At 51.2% G+C, this 15,439-nt stretch overlaps 1 protein-coding gene across 2 annotated transcripts in view; it reads right to left on the reverse strand.

Annotated features, from left to right (window-relative positions):
• The window catches only part of Fcgbp (Fc gamma binding protein), a 36,935-nt gene extending 21,721 nt beyond the window's left edge, over positions 1-15,214 (reverse strand). The window contains exons 1-6 of one of the 2 annotated variants that reach the window (XM_003461985.3): positions 15,098-15,167; positions 12,451-13,698; positions 10,089-10,438; positions 8,081-8,651; positions 6,398-7,008; positions 3,265-3,829 (exon numbers count right to left, since the gene is read on the reverse strand). In XM_003461985.3, the coding sequence (XP_003462033.3) occupies positions 3,265-3,829; positions 6,398-7,008; positions 8,081-8,651; positions 10,089-10,438; positions 12,451-13,698; positions 15,098-15,152 (3,400 nt within the window). In that variant the 5' untranslated portion in view covers positions 15,153-15,167. Of the gene's footprint in view, positions 1-3,264; positions 3,830-6,397; positions 7,009-8,080; positions 8,652-10,088; positions 10,439-12,450; positions 13,699-15,097 lie in introns of both variants that reach the window. The other variant, XM_013159136.2, reaches the window with a different exon arrangement.
• Between the last annotated feature and the right edge of the window lie 225 nt (positions 15,215-15,439).

A 15,439-nucleotide genomic window follows, 5' to 3' on the forward strand; every position in this document is an offset into this window, starting at 1 on the left:
AGTGACAGTTTAGTTCCTTGGCATTTCAAATGCTGTTTCAAATGCTGGACAGGCGTGTGGTAACGATGAGCAGTCTGCGCTCAGAAGCACCTTCTGACCCTGGTGCAGATGCTCCTGTGTAAGGACCATCAACCGTCCAGGCTTACAACTAAAGCACACTGTTTGGACTTACAACTTGCCATTTGGACTAATGACCCATCTGGTTTTTTATTCTGAGTTCAGGCTGACCTTGAACTCACTATATCACCTGGCCTTGAATTTGAGTTGACCCTCCTGCCTCAGCCTCCCAAGTGGTGGAATTACAGGTGTGTATCACCATGCCTGGCTTGTCTTTTTCTGTACACTTCTGAACATTTTGTTGATAGAGCCTCAATGTCTTTTTTTTGTACAGTACACCTTGTTTATACTATAATTTTTGCTGATTGTACTGTATACTCCAGCACTGTGTCTTTATGTTCTGTTAAACATTACAGTACTGCTTGAGAGTTATGCAAATAAAAGCAAAGCCATCAAGTTGGATTTCCTTTGACCATTTGTTGTTGTTGTTGTTCTGAATTGCGTACATTCTATATACAATTCCTTATTTAGCATCCAGTTCATTTAAGGGCCTTGTCATGGGAACAGGACTTGGTCATTAAATAATGTATCCATGCTAGTTTTGGCCATCAAGGAATTAGCAAATACAATGTCAATCAGGGCTTTGAAAAGTATGCTGGGTTTAGGGCATACTCTTGTAATGCCAGATTACCTGGGAGGTTGAGACAGAAGAATCAAAAATTCAAGGGCATCCTTGGTAATGTAGCAAGACCATCTCTCAAAATAAAATTTGAAATTGGCCAGGGATGAGAAAGCACAAGGCCCTGAGTTTTATCACTGGCCCCGGGCCGCATCTGCATCTGCAGTGGGGCTTATTGTTGTTCTTCACAATCTTGAGATCACTTTGCAAGGAATCCTGGGTCACCCTGCTGGGAGCTGAAGCCAAGTGAAGGGAAGACAGGCAGGCCCAGCTGAGGTGCTCCCCCAAACCACCGGCTTGACTAACCACCGGCTAGCTGCCAGATGTGTAGAGCCATCAGAGATCATTCAACCTCAGTGACTACAGAGACCAGCAAACTACAGAGACCAACAGGCTTGTCTACGTTAAGAGAACAGTCTGGCAGCCCCCAGAATCATGAGAAATAATAAATACAATTTACTTTAACACACTGAATTTGAGGGACTATTTGTTACCCAGCAAAGCTAACTGATGCTGTGATTTTTTAAAAACATTTGCATAGATACAAATATGTTACATTAAGCTAGATCCTGTTAGAACTAAAAACTGCTAGAACATCAGTTCAAGAAGACAAAGACTCTTCTTTCTCTTCCCCTACTGTGTCCCTAGGGCCTTGGACAGGACTGTTAATTTGATAAGTGTTTAACAAATACAGTCATTGTTGCTAGATAACTAGGATATGTTCTGAGGGAAAAATGTGTCATTAAGATATTTTGTTGCAAAAAAAAAAAGATATTTTATTGCCTGGCAGGCGGTTATCTAAATACCAAAAAAGGAGGGTCACAAGTTCAGCCCAGCCTGGGCAATTTAGCAGCTTAGTGAGCTCCTGTCTCAAAATAAAAATATTCAAGAGGGGTGGCAATATAATGTAGTGCCAAAATTCTGGGTTCAACTTCCAGTATTAAAAAGGGGTTTTGTCATTCTGTGAACATCATACAATGTACTTAGAAAAATTAAGAAGGCTATTATGTCACTAGAAGATACAATCTTATGGGACTGCCATCATATATATGATCCTTTTTTTTTTTTTTTTGGTACCGGGGATCGGACTTATGACCTCGCACTTGCTGCAAGTGCTTATGTGCTGAGCTAAATCCCCAGCGCTACATGATCCATCTTTGACCAAAATATCATTACATGGCATCTGATTGTATTTGTTATATGAATGACTGAATGAGGGAATATCAGTTGGGGGAGAAAAACGATTGGGTCACACTCACATATTGATTATGGATGTCTTCAGTGGGCAGTGGTGGTGCACCTATGTGCCGTGTACGTACTGAATACATTTCAAAGAGTAACATAAGTCAGGTAACAACTAGATTTTTTTTTTTGAGACAGGGTCTCAGTTTGTACTTCAGCCTGACCTTGAACTCACTATGGTAGTCCAGGCTGGCTTTGAACTCACAGCAGTCCTGCCCCAGCCTCCCAAGTGGTGAGGTTACAAGCACCCCTGGCTAGACCAACTGGATTTTTAAATGTCAATATTATTCTGATCACAGTGGAAACTAAGTGATGAATATCTGAGGGCCACATAGGTCAGTGTACCTAGTACTTTTTTTTTTTTAACTTATGACTGTTTACAAAGATTTGCTAAGGTGCTAAAACTGATCATTCTGTTTGCTTATGATGTATACATACATATTTTTAAATAAATTGTTATATTTCGACAATAAATCAAAAATTTTAAACTCAAATGAGGGTATGCATAGCTTGCCAAATTTCTTTGTTAGCAAACAGAAATGTTTGCAGACCATTTCTGCGCTCACATCCGAAGCAAGGTTTTGTCTGTGTGTGCGCGCGCGCGGGCATGCATGCGGTGGGGACAGACCCAGGGATTTGTGCGTGGTAGGCAAGTGCTCTACCACTGAACCACATCCCTAGCCGTGTTTATTTTTTAGTTTGAGGCAGCGTTTCACTAAGTTGCAGGCTGGCTTCAAACCCTCCACCTTCCCACGTCAGCCTCCTTGAGTCACGGCCTTCTAGGAAAGCAAGGCTCTCCCACTGCCTCTCAGGGGCCAGGCAAATGCTGTAAGTAGGTAAAGTAGGCCGATTGGGGACCATGAGGCGAAGGGATCACGCCCCTAAAAGCAGCACTGCTCTGAATGACAACCAACATACAGAAATCAGACCCGGGCCGCCAGGTATACCCTGTCCTTATACAAATATTGACCGCAGGCCTCCTGTGTGTGACACCCTAGCTTTCACGATTCCGGGTGTGTAATCGAAAAGTTTGTAAACCTCAGGCTCTCGTCTGATAAACACACAGTCCCCACTTCACGCAGCCCTGGAAAGAACCAAATGGGCCTGTGATCCTGTTAATAAAGACCCAAGAGGGGCCGGGGATTTAGCTCAGTGGCTCAAGCGCCTGCCTGATGAGGTCCTGAGTTCCAGCCCTGGTACCAAAAAAAAAAAAAAAAAAAAAAAAAAAGTGCAATCAATGAAGACACGTGAGTTTGCGCCCTCAAGTGGCCACCCTCGGTACTCACGGCAAAGCTGGTCTCTCCAGGGATGCACCGTGGCACCCGCAGCCTGGCAAGCGGCGGCGTAGGAGGTCAGCGCGTCGCACAGCGGCCGGGACTGGCCTGGCAGCAGGCAGAGGTCGTAGACACAGTCGCGAACTGCACCCTGCGGGTCCAGCGTGTTGTGACACTCCCGGAAGGGCCCCTCGGGGTCAGCAATGATCCCGCACCCGCTCTTGTTCTTCAGCTCCTCTGCCACCATGGAGTCCAGCGCGGGACAGTCACCTGGCGGAGTGGCCCCGCAGCCCAGCGTGGCCTCCTCCTGCCAGCTGTTCCCGAAGTCCAGGGCGTTGGCAGCTTGGCCTCCGCCCCGCAGGGCCAGGTCGTCGGCCGCGTTCCCGTTGAAGTTCCCGCACAGCCCACACAGGGCTTCGGCGTAGCTGCTGGGCACCTTGGCAGTCACCAGGGCGTCCCAGTTGTAGGTGACGGTCAGGCCAAAGTTTGTGCGTATGACACCCTCGTTGCCCTGGCGGAACACCTGCACCTGCCCATCTGCGGCTTGCACGGGCAGGTAATGGAGGATGCCGTCCACCTGGAGAGACGGAAGGCCGCCGGTCAGCGCAGCCAGGGCTCTGGGGCGCCCCCTGTCGCTTAGCTCCAGCGACCCAGGCTTCCTTGTTCTATGGTTTGTTTCGTTTCTTTCACTGCTGGAGATTGAGCCCAAGACCTTCACACTAAGCTACATCCTCAGTCCCCCCTTTTTTTATTTTTGATTATGAGATAGGGTCTCATTAAGTCTCTAAATTGCCCAGTCTGAGATTGTATTTTCAGTTTTCCTGCCTCAGCCTCCCAGTGAGCTGGGATTACAGGCAAACCCCAGCTTCCAATAGTTCTCAACCTCTCCTACATGTAGTTAAGCCTCAGGCCTTTTATATTTTGCCAAAAACACCATCCACTGCTTTCTTCTGGCTACGTCTGCTTTATCTTTCCATCTTGGCTAAATCCAAGCCCTTTCCTAGAAGGTCCTGTTTGATCTTGGCCTGCTCGTCTTTGTGCCTACATCACTGACTATCACACACTCAGCCCTTGCTGTCTCCTGGAACACAGCACATACATCCCCACCTCAGGACCTTTGCACTGGCAGCGTCCTCTTCTGGAATGCCAGTCATCACTCTTTATCTGGCTGCCTGATCTTTGAGGGGTCAGCTTTGGTCCAAGCCCCTCGCCATGGCCTCCGAGGCCCTAAACCAGTGGCAATGAACCTATGGCAAGCGTGCCTTAGCAGGCATGCAGAGCCCTCTCTGTCAGCACAGAAGCCAAGTCCCCCAAGAAGCGAGCATCCAATCACAGTTGGTTTTTGCTAAACTGAAACCTCAGTATTTACGTTTAATTGCAGTGCTGGCACCTTGCGATAACTGAGTTTGGGATTGCAGTTTGGGCACTCAGTCTCTAAACGATTTGCCATCACTACCCTAGATGATCAGAGTCCCATTATTCTCTAATGGGACTCCCAGTGCCCCTCAACCCTGAAACTCCAGCCATGCCAGCATCATGACTCTTAGCTCAGCCTAGCCTCAGGGCCTTTGCACATGCTCTACCCTGCTGGTTGTACACTCCCACTTCTCCTCTCCTACATCCTACTCTTTGCCTTTCTGACTGGCCCTTGCATCCTGCTCTGGCCCATCTCTCAACTTCATTCTCTAAAAGCACCCCATCAGCATCCATGTGGTGCTTCTGTGCTCTTCAATCTCAATCCTGCATCAGCCCCTCCCCTGCTGTTCTCTCTGGATGGGAGCCACTGCTCTTCCCTTAATGGCCTCCTCCTCATCCTTTATGGCTTTACTGGGATCAAATGCCAGATCTTAGCCTGTTCCTGCCTCATCATACCTTACTTTTCCTTTAGTCCTTCCACATAAGCCCCTCTGGGCTCTGTGCCACTGATCAACTCCTTGAGCATACTCTTGACCACAGGACCTTTGCACTTGCTGTTCCTTCTTCCTTCTATCTGCTTCTCCCCCTGTCCATTCCTCAAGACATGCAATAGATTAATAGGTTAAAAGCAAGGACCCTCAAACCAGTGTGGCTTCAAATCCTTGCTCTGTCACCCTTGAAGAGGTGACTTAACTTCTCTGTGCCTCAGTTTCTTCACTTAAAATGAACTACTACACAGGGCTGTTGAGATGCAATGAATTCATAGGTGTCAAGCATTTAGTACACTGAAGTAACAATTCAGGTTGGTTATTATTATTCACGCTTCAAGTAAAATGTCATCTCAGGCAGGAACATAAATGCATATTAAAACTTAAGCCTTCTGTTTACCTAGCCCTCTACACCAAACACTGGGGCTTAGGGGCCAGATTTCCCTCCCCCAAGGAAGCTGTGGGGATTGGGAGCTAAGCTGGGAAGGCTTTGGTACAGCACCTGGCACACGGAAAGTTCTCTTGGTCTCCCATTTCTGGATCATCTACCCTGCTCCCCAGGACGTGGGCATTGCCCAGACCGCCCCACTGCAATCAATAGCTATGGTGCCCACACCCCAACCACCCCATTTTCCACTTCCACCTCTTTGTGAAGAGGAAACCAGGGCTTCTGTGCTTCCAGGGTGTGGCGCCCCCTCTCCCTGGAAACTAGTGGTCCCCAACCCCATCCTGGGCTGAGAAGTGTGCGCCTCGATTATCTCCCAACGCACCGCGCCCACTGTGGGACCCTAAAGTCATCCTCCTAGCAAGGACCACAAGTCTGAAAGTTCACAACAACGAAAACCGTAACACCCAACACAGATGGAGCATTTGGTGGGTGCTGAGGCTGCTTTAAAACACTTTCAAATCAAATCTCAGCAAATCTCCACCACCAGACTGTGAAGGGAGGCTTTGCGTGGTTTCTGGATGGAGCCCTGGGCCCTTACCACCAGCCACGAGGGGTTTTCTGTTTGTTTGTTTTTTCAATACTAGGACTCTGAACCCCGCTCTGTCAGGAGCTACACCCCTTCCCTTTTTTGAGACTAGGTCTTGTTAAGTTGCAACTCCTGCGTCAGCCCACGGTCACTGGGATTGCAGGCTCACCACCTGGGCCAGCCCGCAAGATCTTCTCGCAGGCCTCTAGCCCCGTCTGGATGCAGACCGGGACGGGGCCGGAGGTGGGGGAAGGGGTCCAGGCTCACCAGCACTTGGCCCGGGTACTCCCGGCGCAGGGCCAGCTGCACTCCGTGGACCTCCACCCGCACGGCCCGCGTGTAGCTCACGGTCTGGCTGCCGCGATGCTCGTTCTCCACCAGCACGCGGAAGGTGGACAGCGCCTCGTGCCGGTCCTGGCCGCAGGTGCCCACCAGCAGGTAGGTGCAGGTGCCCATGAAGTCGAAGCGCCGGCCGTCGAAGCTGACGTAGTGCGGGTCCCCAGACGCCTGGCAGGTCCCGAAGTTGTCGGGGTAGCAGCCCAGGAGGCCGTTCTCCACGCGGCAGCGCTCGCCCTGGGGACAGCCCTGCGTGTCGCGACAGGTCACCTTCTGGGTGGCGCCGTCGCAGGTGCAGCGCGAGCGGCACAGGTCGTCGCCCCACAGCTGCTGGCCGGGCGCCAGCGTGAGGCCCTCGTGGACGCAGCCGCAGGACGAGGCCGGCACGCAGGCGCCGCCGCTGGCCACGAAGCCGGACAGGCACACGCAGCCCTCGACGCACAGGCGCGCCGAGCAGTTGGAGGGCGCCGCCTCGGAGTTGCAGGTGGCCGGGCAGGCGGGGGCGCAGCGCTCGTAGCGGCTGTTGGCCGGGCAGGTCATGGCTGCGGGGCACAGAGAGGGTCAGCGAGGCGCGCCAGGCCTCCCCGCGCGTCCCGCCACGCAGACCCCGCTGCTCCCCCGAGATGGGCTCGCGGCAGTGGCGCTTCCACCCGGCTGGCTCGGGTCATCCCTCCCCACGCACAGGACACCCAGCCTGTCGGATAATCCTGCGAGCTCCATATTCAGAGTCCGCCAGGCGCTGCCTGTCTGCTGCCTGTCCCTCCTCCGCCGGACCCTGCTCTCAGCTTCACTGTCACCTGCTCCCAGGGCCTTCTCTGAGTGCCAGGCTCACGGCCCCCTGGACACTTCCTTCACATGAATTTGATTTCTCTTGCTTCCTGAAGATATTTCACGGTTTGCATGCTCCCCCTCCCTCGGGATATAAATTCCGTGGGAGTGGAGATCTGGTCTGTTTCAAGCTCTGCTGAATCAGCACCAAGGACAGGTCCTGGCACCGAGTGAAATGCCTGGGTAGATGAATGACCCCCCTGGCTCCTCTGCTGTGCCAGGAATTTGGAAACTGGGGGTACAGGGAGGTTTACTGAAGACACAGCAGAGTGAGGACACAGCAGTGACCTAGACAAATTCAACATATCTTCCTGAAATTTACCACTCCTCTGAAGTCCTTTTAAATTGAGGGGCCTTTAATTGAGTCCATCAAGCTGGGCTTCAGCTCACGGTCATCCTGCCTTAGCCTTCCAGAGGGCTGAAATTATCCATTTTTCTAAGACATCTCCATGAAACCTCCACGTTGGCTGCATCAGGGCCCTTCTCTGCTGTCCTGTATTTCTTTGAACTTTCTTTATCTGAACTCCAACCGCTCCACCTGTGTCTCCCTGTCTCACCACTCACCCTCTGCCTGTGCCTTGCCCATCCCAGCCCCAACCACACCAAACTGTCACTGCCTAGTGATATGTCTGCCTCCAAGCTCAGGCTTAATGTGGCAGAGCCTGGCTGTCCAGGCCACCACTGTGCCCCTGGCATTGCCCAGCACCAGACTAACCCACCATAAGTGCCCAGGAATTTAGCATAGACAAGGGGCTCCTTGTCCCCCACAGTGTGGGTAATACTCACGGCAGTTGGCTAGTGACCTCCAGTCCCCAATGGAGATGCCCAGCTCCATGCAGGCCTGGACATAGGCGCTGAGGCCACGACACAGGCTGAGCCGCTCCCCTCCTGTCACACACAGGTCATATACACAATCTTTCAGGAAGGGCTGGGGGTCCAGGGATTCGTGGCAGGCAGCGAAGGGGCCATTAGGCAGGGTCAACATGCCGCAGAGAGGGCTGCCTTCATAGTGCTGGGCCTGGCCTGGGGTGCAGGCAGGACACTTGTTCTGGCAGCCATCATCACACAGGTAGTCCCCGTCATCCAGCTTCCAGTGACTGGCAAACTCATCAGGGTCCTCAACTTGCTCCAAATCCGGGGTGAAGAAGTCGTCAGCGGGGTTGCCGTTATAGTTGCCACACAGCCCACACACCTGGTTCTGGAAGCGCTCAGGCAGGCTGAGTGTCAGCTGGCAGTCCCAGTCGTAGGTGACCACCAGCCCGAAGTCCAGCTCCACCACGGCCCGTGTCCCGCTCTGGTACACGCGCAGGCGGTTGTTGCTCAGGGAGGTCGGCAGGCGGGAGCGCTGGCTGTCGATCTGCAGGGGGAATGGGGTGGTCAGACCCCTGGCTCCCCCCACCGGGAGCCTCATCTCCTCCCACTTCACCTGCACCAGACACAGTGGAGTTCCTTGTGGTATTGTGACCCTTTCAGCCTTGGTATCTCCCTGTTTGTTTGTTTGTTTGTGTGATACCATGGGTTGAATTTCACTAAGATTCAACCCTAGCTAAGCTCAAACTTGTGATCTTTCTGCCTCAGCCTTCCAGAGTACCAGAAATTCAAGCGTGGGCCACCACATCTGGTTTAGCCTTGCAATCTTTGCCCTTGCGCTTCCTGGGCTCTAATACATTCTTCCCTGAGCTGTGCACTAGCTCCCTCCCTCACCTCCTAAAAAGTTTTTGCGCAAATGTTACTACTTTGTAAAACCATCCCTGACCTCCCTGGCTTTTTTTTTTTTTTTTTTTTTTTTTGAGACAGGGTCTCACTATGCAGTTTTCAGGCTGGACTTGAGCTCACTTGATAGCGCAGGCTGGTTTTGAACTCACAACAATCCTCCTGCTTCAGCCTCCCAGTTACTGAGATTATAGGTGTGCACCACCATGCCCAGCAACCACCCTATTTTAAATACCAGCCCTTTCCTTTTGACCTAGAGCTTCAAAGCCTTTCAAATATAATTTGCAAACTTCTCATATCTATCATCTGTAATGGCCCCACTAAAATGTCAGCTCCACTAGGACAGGGGTCTTTGCCTGTATTAATCATTGTTTTATTTTGGGCTATGACAGTGTCTCATAGAATAGCAGTTGCTTAATAAATGCAGGATGATGCTTGGCCTGGTGATATACACCTATTATCCTAGTAACCTGGGAGGCTGAGGCAGGAGGATGGCAAGTTTGAGCTCATCCTGGGAGCGACTTAGAGACTTAGTGAGACTCTGTCTTAAAAAATAAAAGGACTAAAAATAGATAGATTAATACATAAATAAAGCTTTTAAAAAGGGCTGTGAACATAGCTCTGTGCAAAGGCCTTAGATTCAATCCTAGTAATCCCCAGTGACTGGAGGGTGTAGGGGAAAGGGAGAAAGGATGCTGGAGGAGAGGAGGGGGGAAGGAAGGGAGGGAGGGAGGAAGGGAAGAAGGAATAAAGGAAAGAAGGAAGGAGATATGCACTCACTACCTGGTGATTTGGTCAATTCAGAAATCCCTCTGTGTTGGGTATTTAGACAGTTTTCTTTCTTTTGTTGTTTCCTTTGCTATTACACGAGCTATGTTGGCTTGTTTTCTTTTGTTTTGCATTGTTTTGCTTGGCTTTGGGCCCCACCCACCCAGACATCTCGCCAAATGCCCTAAACATTTCTGAAGGTGGAATCGGGCTAGGAAAAGGCCTGAACGTTCTGCGACTGGTTTACAGCCCCTTCCCTCCACCTGCCGGCCCCACGGGGGCTTCTCTACAACCCGCCAAGGCGGACACTCACCCGTACGAAGCCAACCTCCCCACGGGCCAGCGTCACTGAGTGGCTGTAGGCGTGCACGGTCACCAGGCCCACGTAGGAGACGAGGCGGCTGCCCCGGTGCTCGTTCTTGGCCTCCACGCTGAAGGCCGGCAGGGTCTCATCCTCCCCACACAGCTCGGCTAACGTGTAGGTGCAGGTGCCCATCATGTCATAGCGACGGCCGTCGAAGGTGGTGTAATGGGGGTCGCCTTGGGCGCGGCAGACGGCGGTGGACTGTGCCACGCATCTGGCCTGGCTGCCCACCACCTGGCAGTGCTGCCCGGCTGCACACTGCACACCTTGGCAGGAGGGCTTCACAGTGGGCAGTGTGGCTGTGCATGGAACAGAGCATTAGAAATGGTCCAGGGACAGTTCTAGGGTCCTTCCACTCAGCAGAGAGAGTGTGAGGACTTCCCTCAGGACTGCTCATGTAGATGGGGAGACTGAATCTGCACTGTCACAAGCAGACAGAGGCAGCTGTTCAGGACTCCCTGAAACCCTCAGGTTTTCTGATCCCCCCATTTGTCACAGCTCAGCCCAGAAAAGCCAAAGGTAGTAAAGGCCGAGCAGAACCAGTTACTGCAATGTTACTTCATGTTTTTCTCTCCCTTACTTTCAGGGAGCACTGAGCTACATCTCTGCCTTTACTATTTTTATTTTATTTTATTTTATTTTGGGGACACCAGGGATTGAACTCATGACGTTGTGCTTGCCAGGTAGGCCCTTACGCTGCTGAGCTATACCTTCGGCTTCAGTCTTTATTATTATATTTTTATTTTGACAGGATCTCTAAATTACCCAGGGGCCCTGAAACTTGCACTGCTCCAGTCTGAACTTCCTGAGTAGCTGGGGTGACAGGCATGCATGCCCGTGTCCAGTTCAGGGGATTTGGGGGGTTTTTTTAGTAGCAGAGACCAAACCCAGGGTCTTTGCACTGACTTATAGTCCAAGATTTGTTTATTTGTCTAAATTTTGAAACAAGGGCTCACTAAGTTGCCCCTGGGTAGTTTCAAACTTTTGATCCCCAGCCTCAGCCTCCTAGAAAGCAGAGAGCTGGGATGAAGCACACCCAGCCTAAGGGATTTTTTTTTAAGGACTAAACAATGAAATATAGACTGTTGAGCAAAACAGAAGCAACTTGTGGGACAGGCTACCTAATCAAGGATCCTGGCTCTGTGACGCCGGACAGGTTATTTTAAGTGCTGTTTGCCTCAAGCTCCTCATTTATAGCATGAAGATATTAATAATTCCTAATTCCTAGAGAGCTGAGCGGGATTGCTGTCAGGTTTCAATAAATTAAGACATAAGTAAGAGTTGGGACTGAATCCAGGTGTTAGCTTGTTACCTGTTTTAGTCAATTATCCATTACCCCAAGGCCCAAATGGTCCCTTGAAGTCTGACGGATTCCATCACCTCCAGGAGGGCATTTTTTCTGGGACAGCGAACCCCAGCATCTCAGATCCTAGATTAAAGGGGTCCGCCTGGGAAGAAATAGCCCTTCCTTGTCAGCCCCCCAGTCCCTGAACTCTTGCCTTTGACCTCTCCTAATACTAGGAGGTAACTTAGCTCTATGGTGCCTCTCATCACGTTAAATGATTTACACTTGTTAACTGGTCCCACACTCACTACAGCCTGTGAAGGGGTGCCCTTATTATCCCCCAATCTACAGATGTAGAAACCAAAGCCCAGAGAGCTGAAGTCACATAGCCAGGTTACCAAAGCAGAGCTAGGACTTAAACTAGGCCACTGTGGCTATAGCATGTCACCCTTACCACTGAGCCTAGAGATTGCACCCAGGCTAGGTCCTGTGCAGCCCTTCAAAACTGAAGACCCTAGAAGAATCCCTGGTTCGCTGAGAGATGCCCCAAATGGTGGTCACCATTTACTGTACTTTTAGATCTGAGTTTGGGTATTAAGCTTTCTACATAGATGAGAAGTGGAGTAGCAGGTAGCAACAGGTGTAGCTGTCTTAATTGCTAAAATAGCAAACTATTTCCAAACTGACTGCTAAGAAGCTGTCAAGCTGATCCCTCCCCAAAGATCCCTCCATCTTGGCACCCTGGATGTCCCCTAGAGGCCTGCCCCCCGCAGTGCCCCACAAACCAACCGACAAGGGCTGATGCCAGCATGGTAAGGTCTTCCTGACTGGCATCTCCTGTGACTGGTCATGTCCACAGTCACTCTGGTAGCTAAACAATTAGACTTGTTCCTGGCTGAAGGAGAGGGGCTGGAAAGATTTAAGGAAGGATATCAGGGAGGAGGAAGATGAGAGGTGGACAGCTCGAGAGAAACAGGCAGGGAGGAAAAGGGTCTCCAAGTGGACAGGATCAGAGATCTCACTCACTCCGGCTGCAGGCAGGTGCTGTCCCGTAGCCCACAGCCTGGGCCAGCCCGAAGATGAGCAACCCGAAGTTGGTAGCAGCCTCAGCCATGTGGGTAGTGTCACCAGTGACGAGGTCCACTTCAGCATATGAGAACTCACTGCCCGGCACAGGCGCCCAGGCAAGTTTGGCCCCCAGTGTGCGCCCATCCATAGTCAGGCCATCGACAGCCTTTGTCTGGGCTACCATCACGGCCACCCCCACAAAGCCTGGCACAGTCTTGAGCACATAGGCAGAGCAATAGGCTGTCACGTCTGGGATCAGGGCCAGGTAAGGGTCATAGATCACATTATTCTTTATGGAACCTGTGCCAAACAGCAGCACCTGGATCCCCACATCTGCTCGTAGGTAGAGTGGCCGGGTTGGCCGAACCTCAAACTCAACCACGTCACCCATCTGAAGCCCACGGGAGCTGGTGATACCCCCATGACTGTAGGTCAGCTTCGTGGTCTGGCTGGCTACCACATAGGCCAGGTCAAAGCGGGACTGGGAGGCCAGTGGGGGGACCACGTATTGGGTTCCCCAGGCAGACGTGGGTAGCAGCTGCTCGAACACGTGGTCGCAAGTTGTGTGCTTCTGGGCACAGCTGTGGCCAGAGAAGACAGCCACAGGGTGACTGGATGTGACCTTTGACCCTGAGAGATCGGCTGTGCTCTGTAGTTGGGCCACTTCATAGGGCTGCAGAGTCACAGTTAGGACCTTGCCAGCGGGGTACAATTTGCCCTTGAATATCACTGACCCCTTCAGGTTGACACTGACTGAAGCCCCTGCTGCACCAGCCACCACAGCAAACTCCTTGACGTTTCCCACTGAGGTGCCAGGAGGCGTGAGCACAAAATACTCAGTGCCCAGAGAATGGACGGGCCAGAGCACTGTCAGTTCCGCTGTGTTGGGCTTAGCATTTAGTGCCTGCACAGCAATGGTGCGGTTGGAGTGGACCACCACCGCACTCCTGAAGGTTCTGCTGCCCATCATCTCAGCCTTGGCACTGATCTTGACCATGACCGTCTCCCCGGGCCTCACTGTCACTGTCTTCGAAGTGTCATCTGCCTGGCTGAGGATGGAGACCAAAGCAGGGCTCTCTGACAGGCTGGAGATGAGGAGGTAGAGGCGGGGAATGCTGTACCCAGGCTGGTAATTCTGCAGGAAAGCCGAGAGGAATTCCTCCCCCCCAGAGTTCCTGGCGTCCACTTGGGCCTCCCGGGTCAGCCCTTAAAAAAACACAGTTGTGGGTCCGCTTATCCAGTCCTCCCCTTAGAGAACCAACCCCTTGCCCTGGGCCTGGAAATGCAGTGAAATAGCTGCATTTCTCCTTCCCTCTTTCCTTTCTTCTTATTCAGCAGTATTCGTCAACAAGCCTTTCAGGCTTCTGTTTTCCAAAAGCCTGCTCCCTGTGGGCAGGTTCACAAACTCAGATGCTGCCAGGACCAAGTGAGTTACATAAAGGTGAGAAACACTCTGGGTGGAGGCCGAAATGTGCATATACCACCTGAAGTGGGTTGTTGTTCCCTTTAGCTAGTTGGAATTAGAAAATACCAAAATGCTACCTCTGAGCCAGTGTGGCAGGGCACATCTGTTATCCCAGCACTCACTCTGTCACCAAATTCAAGAGTTTTTAAGAGTGGAGTGTGTTACTCAGTACAAAGGCCCTGAGTTCAGTAGTTACTACAAAAAACAAGTTAAATTAAATTAAATTAAATTAAATTAAAAAGCTGCATCTTTCCATCTGAATTTTTCTTGAAATATTCAACCCAAAATTGTTTTAAGCACAAACTGGAGACACAAACTGACTGGACATAGCTACCAGCGTATGCTTTCTGTCTGAGTAGGACTTGGGGGTTTCTGCAAAGGGGATAAAGGGAAGATGGGGATGATAGGTACATGGACAACATGTATCCTAGAAATAGAGGGGAGCTGGGCTTCTCCCCACAACTAGAGAGAGACAAGCAGACAGGCAGACGCATAGGTCTATGAAGTCTTCAGAAGTGTGTGGGATTCATGGGTGACTTCCTGCAAAACGAAGGAATCTTAAAGAATATCCTGCTGTCCTCTGGGGCCAGGGGATCAGGGACAGCACACATTTCCAAAGCTGCCTAGATGGATGTTGATCTGGGACCACCCCATCCACTGGTGCTTTGGCTTTTCCTAATACTCTAGTCCATAACCCTAGGCAAACTGGGGACAAAGCCCTCCTCCAGGAATATCTTCACAAAATTTCTTATCACCTCAGAATGAGTCTCAGAGTCCAAATCTTAGCTGAATTGCAGAAAAGTGAGAAAGTGGTAGTTCTTGTGTACTTGGATTCAAGGGAGAAGGGGTGTGTGGTATGCATTGTGTGTGTGTGTGTGTGTGTGTGTGTGTGTGTGTGTGTGTGTGTTTAACCTGCCTCCCTCCAGGAGAGAGACAGAAACAGAGACAGAGACTGAGAGAGAAAGGGTGAATGACGCTATATTTCTCTGCAAAAGCTACAGTTTCTCTCTCATCTCTCCTAGCCTGGGGGACATTGGGACGTGGGTCTGTGGAGGGGACATAGGCAGAGGGAACTGACCCAGACAGAGAGAGTCGCTCAAATTGGAACAAGGCAATGGATAGAGGATTGGTCTGACTTACCCCACAGGAGGATTGTTCCGGCCCACAGTGACCACCAGCTCCACAAGGAACCCATGCCTGCTGGAGGGACAGAAACAGGGTCACGGGAGGCAGATCTCAGGACAAAGGCCATGTAAGCTGCAGAGAGGCTGAGATGGCAGAGGCACATCAGCCATATGAGGCAAGAAAGACCGGATTGAGAGGTTGTGCATGTGTGTGTGCATGTGTGTAGGGAAGGCTGGCTGTACAGGGGGTGATGGGGTGAGGCATCATGGGCAGGATGAAGGGAACTGGATGCCCAGAAGCAAGTCCCAGAATAGGGCAGAATAAGGCAGTCTGGAGCAAAGGAATAGAGAAGGTTTA

This window comes from Cavia porcellus, unplaced genomic scaffold (genome assembly GCF_034190915.1).
Source record: "Cavia porcellus strain 051 isolate PalLab524CR breed Dunkin Hartley unplaced genomic scaffold, mCavPor4.1 scaffold_7, whole genome shotgun sequence".
In the NCBI taxonomy this organism is placed as follows: domain Eukaryota; kingdom Metazoa; phylum Chordata; class Mammalia; order Rodentia; family Caviidae; genus Cavia; species Cavia porcellus.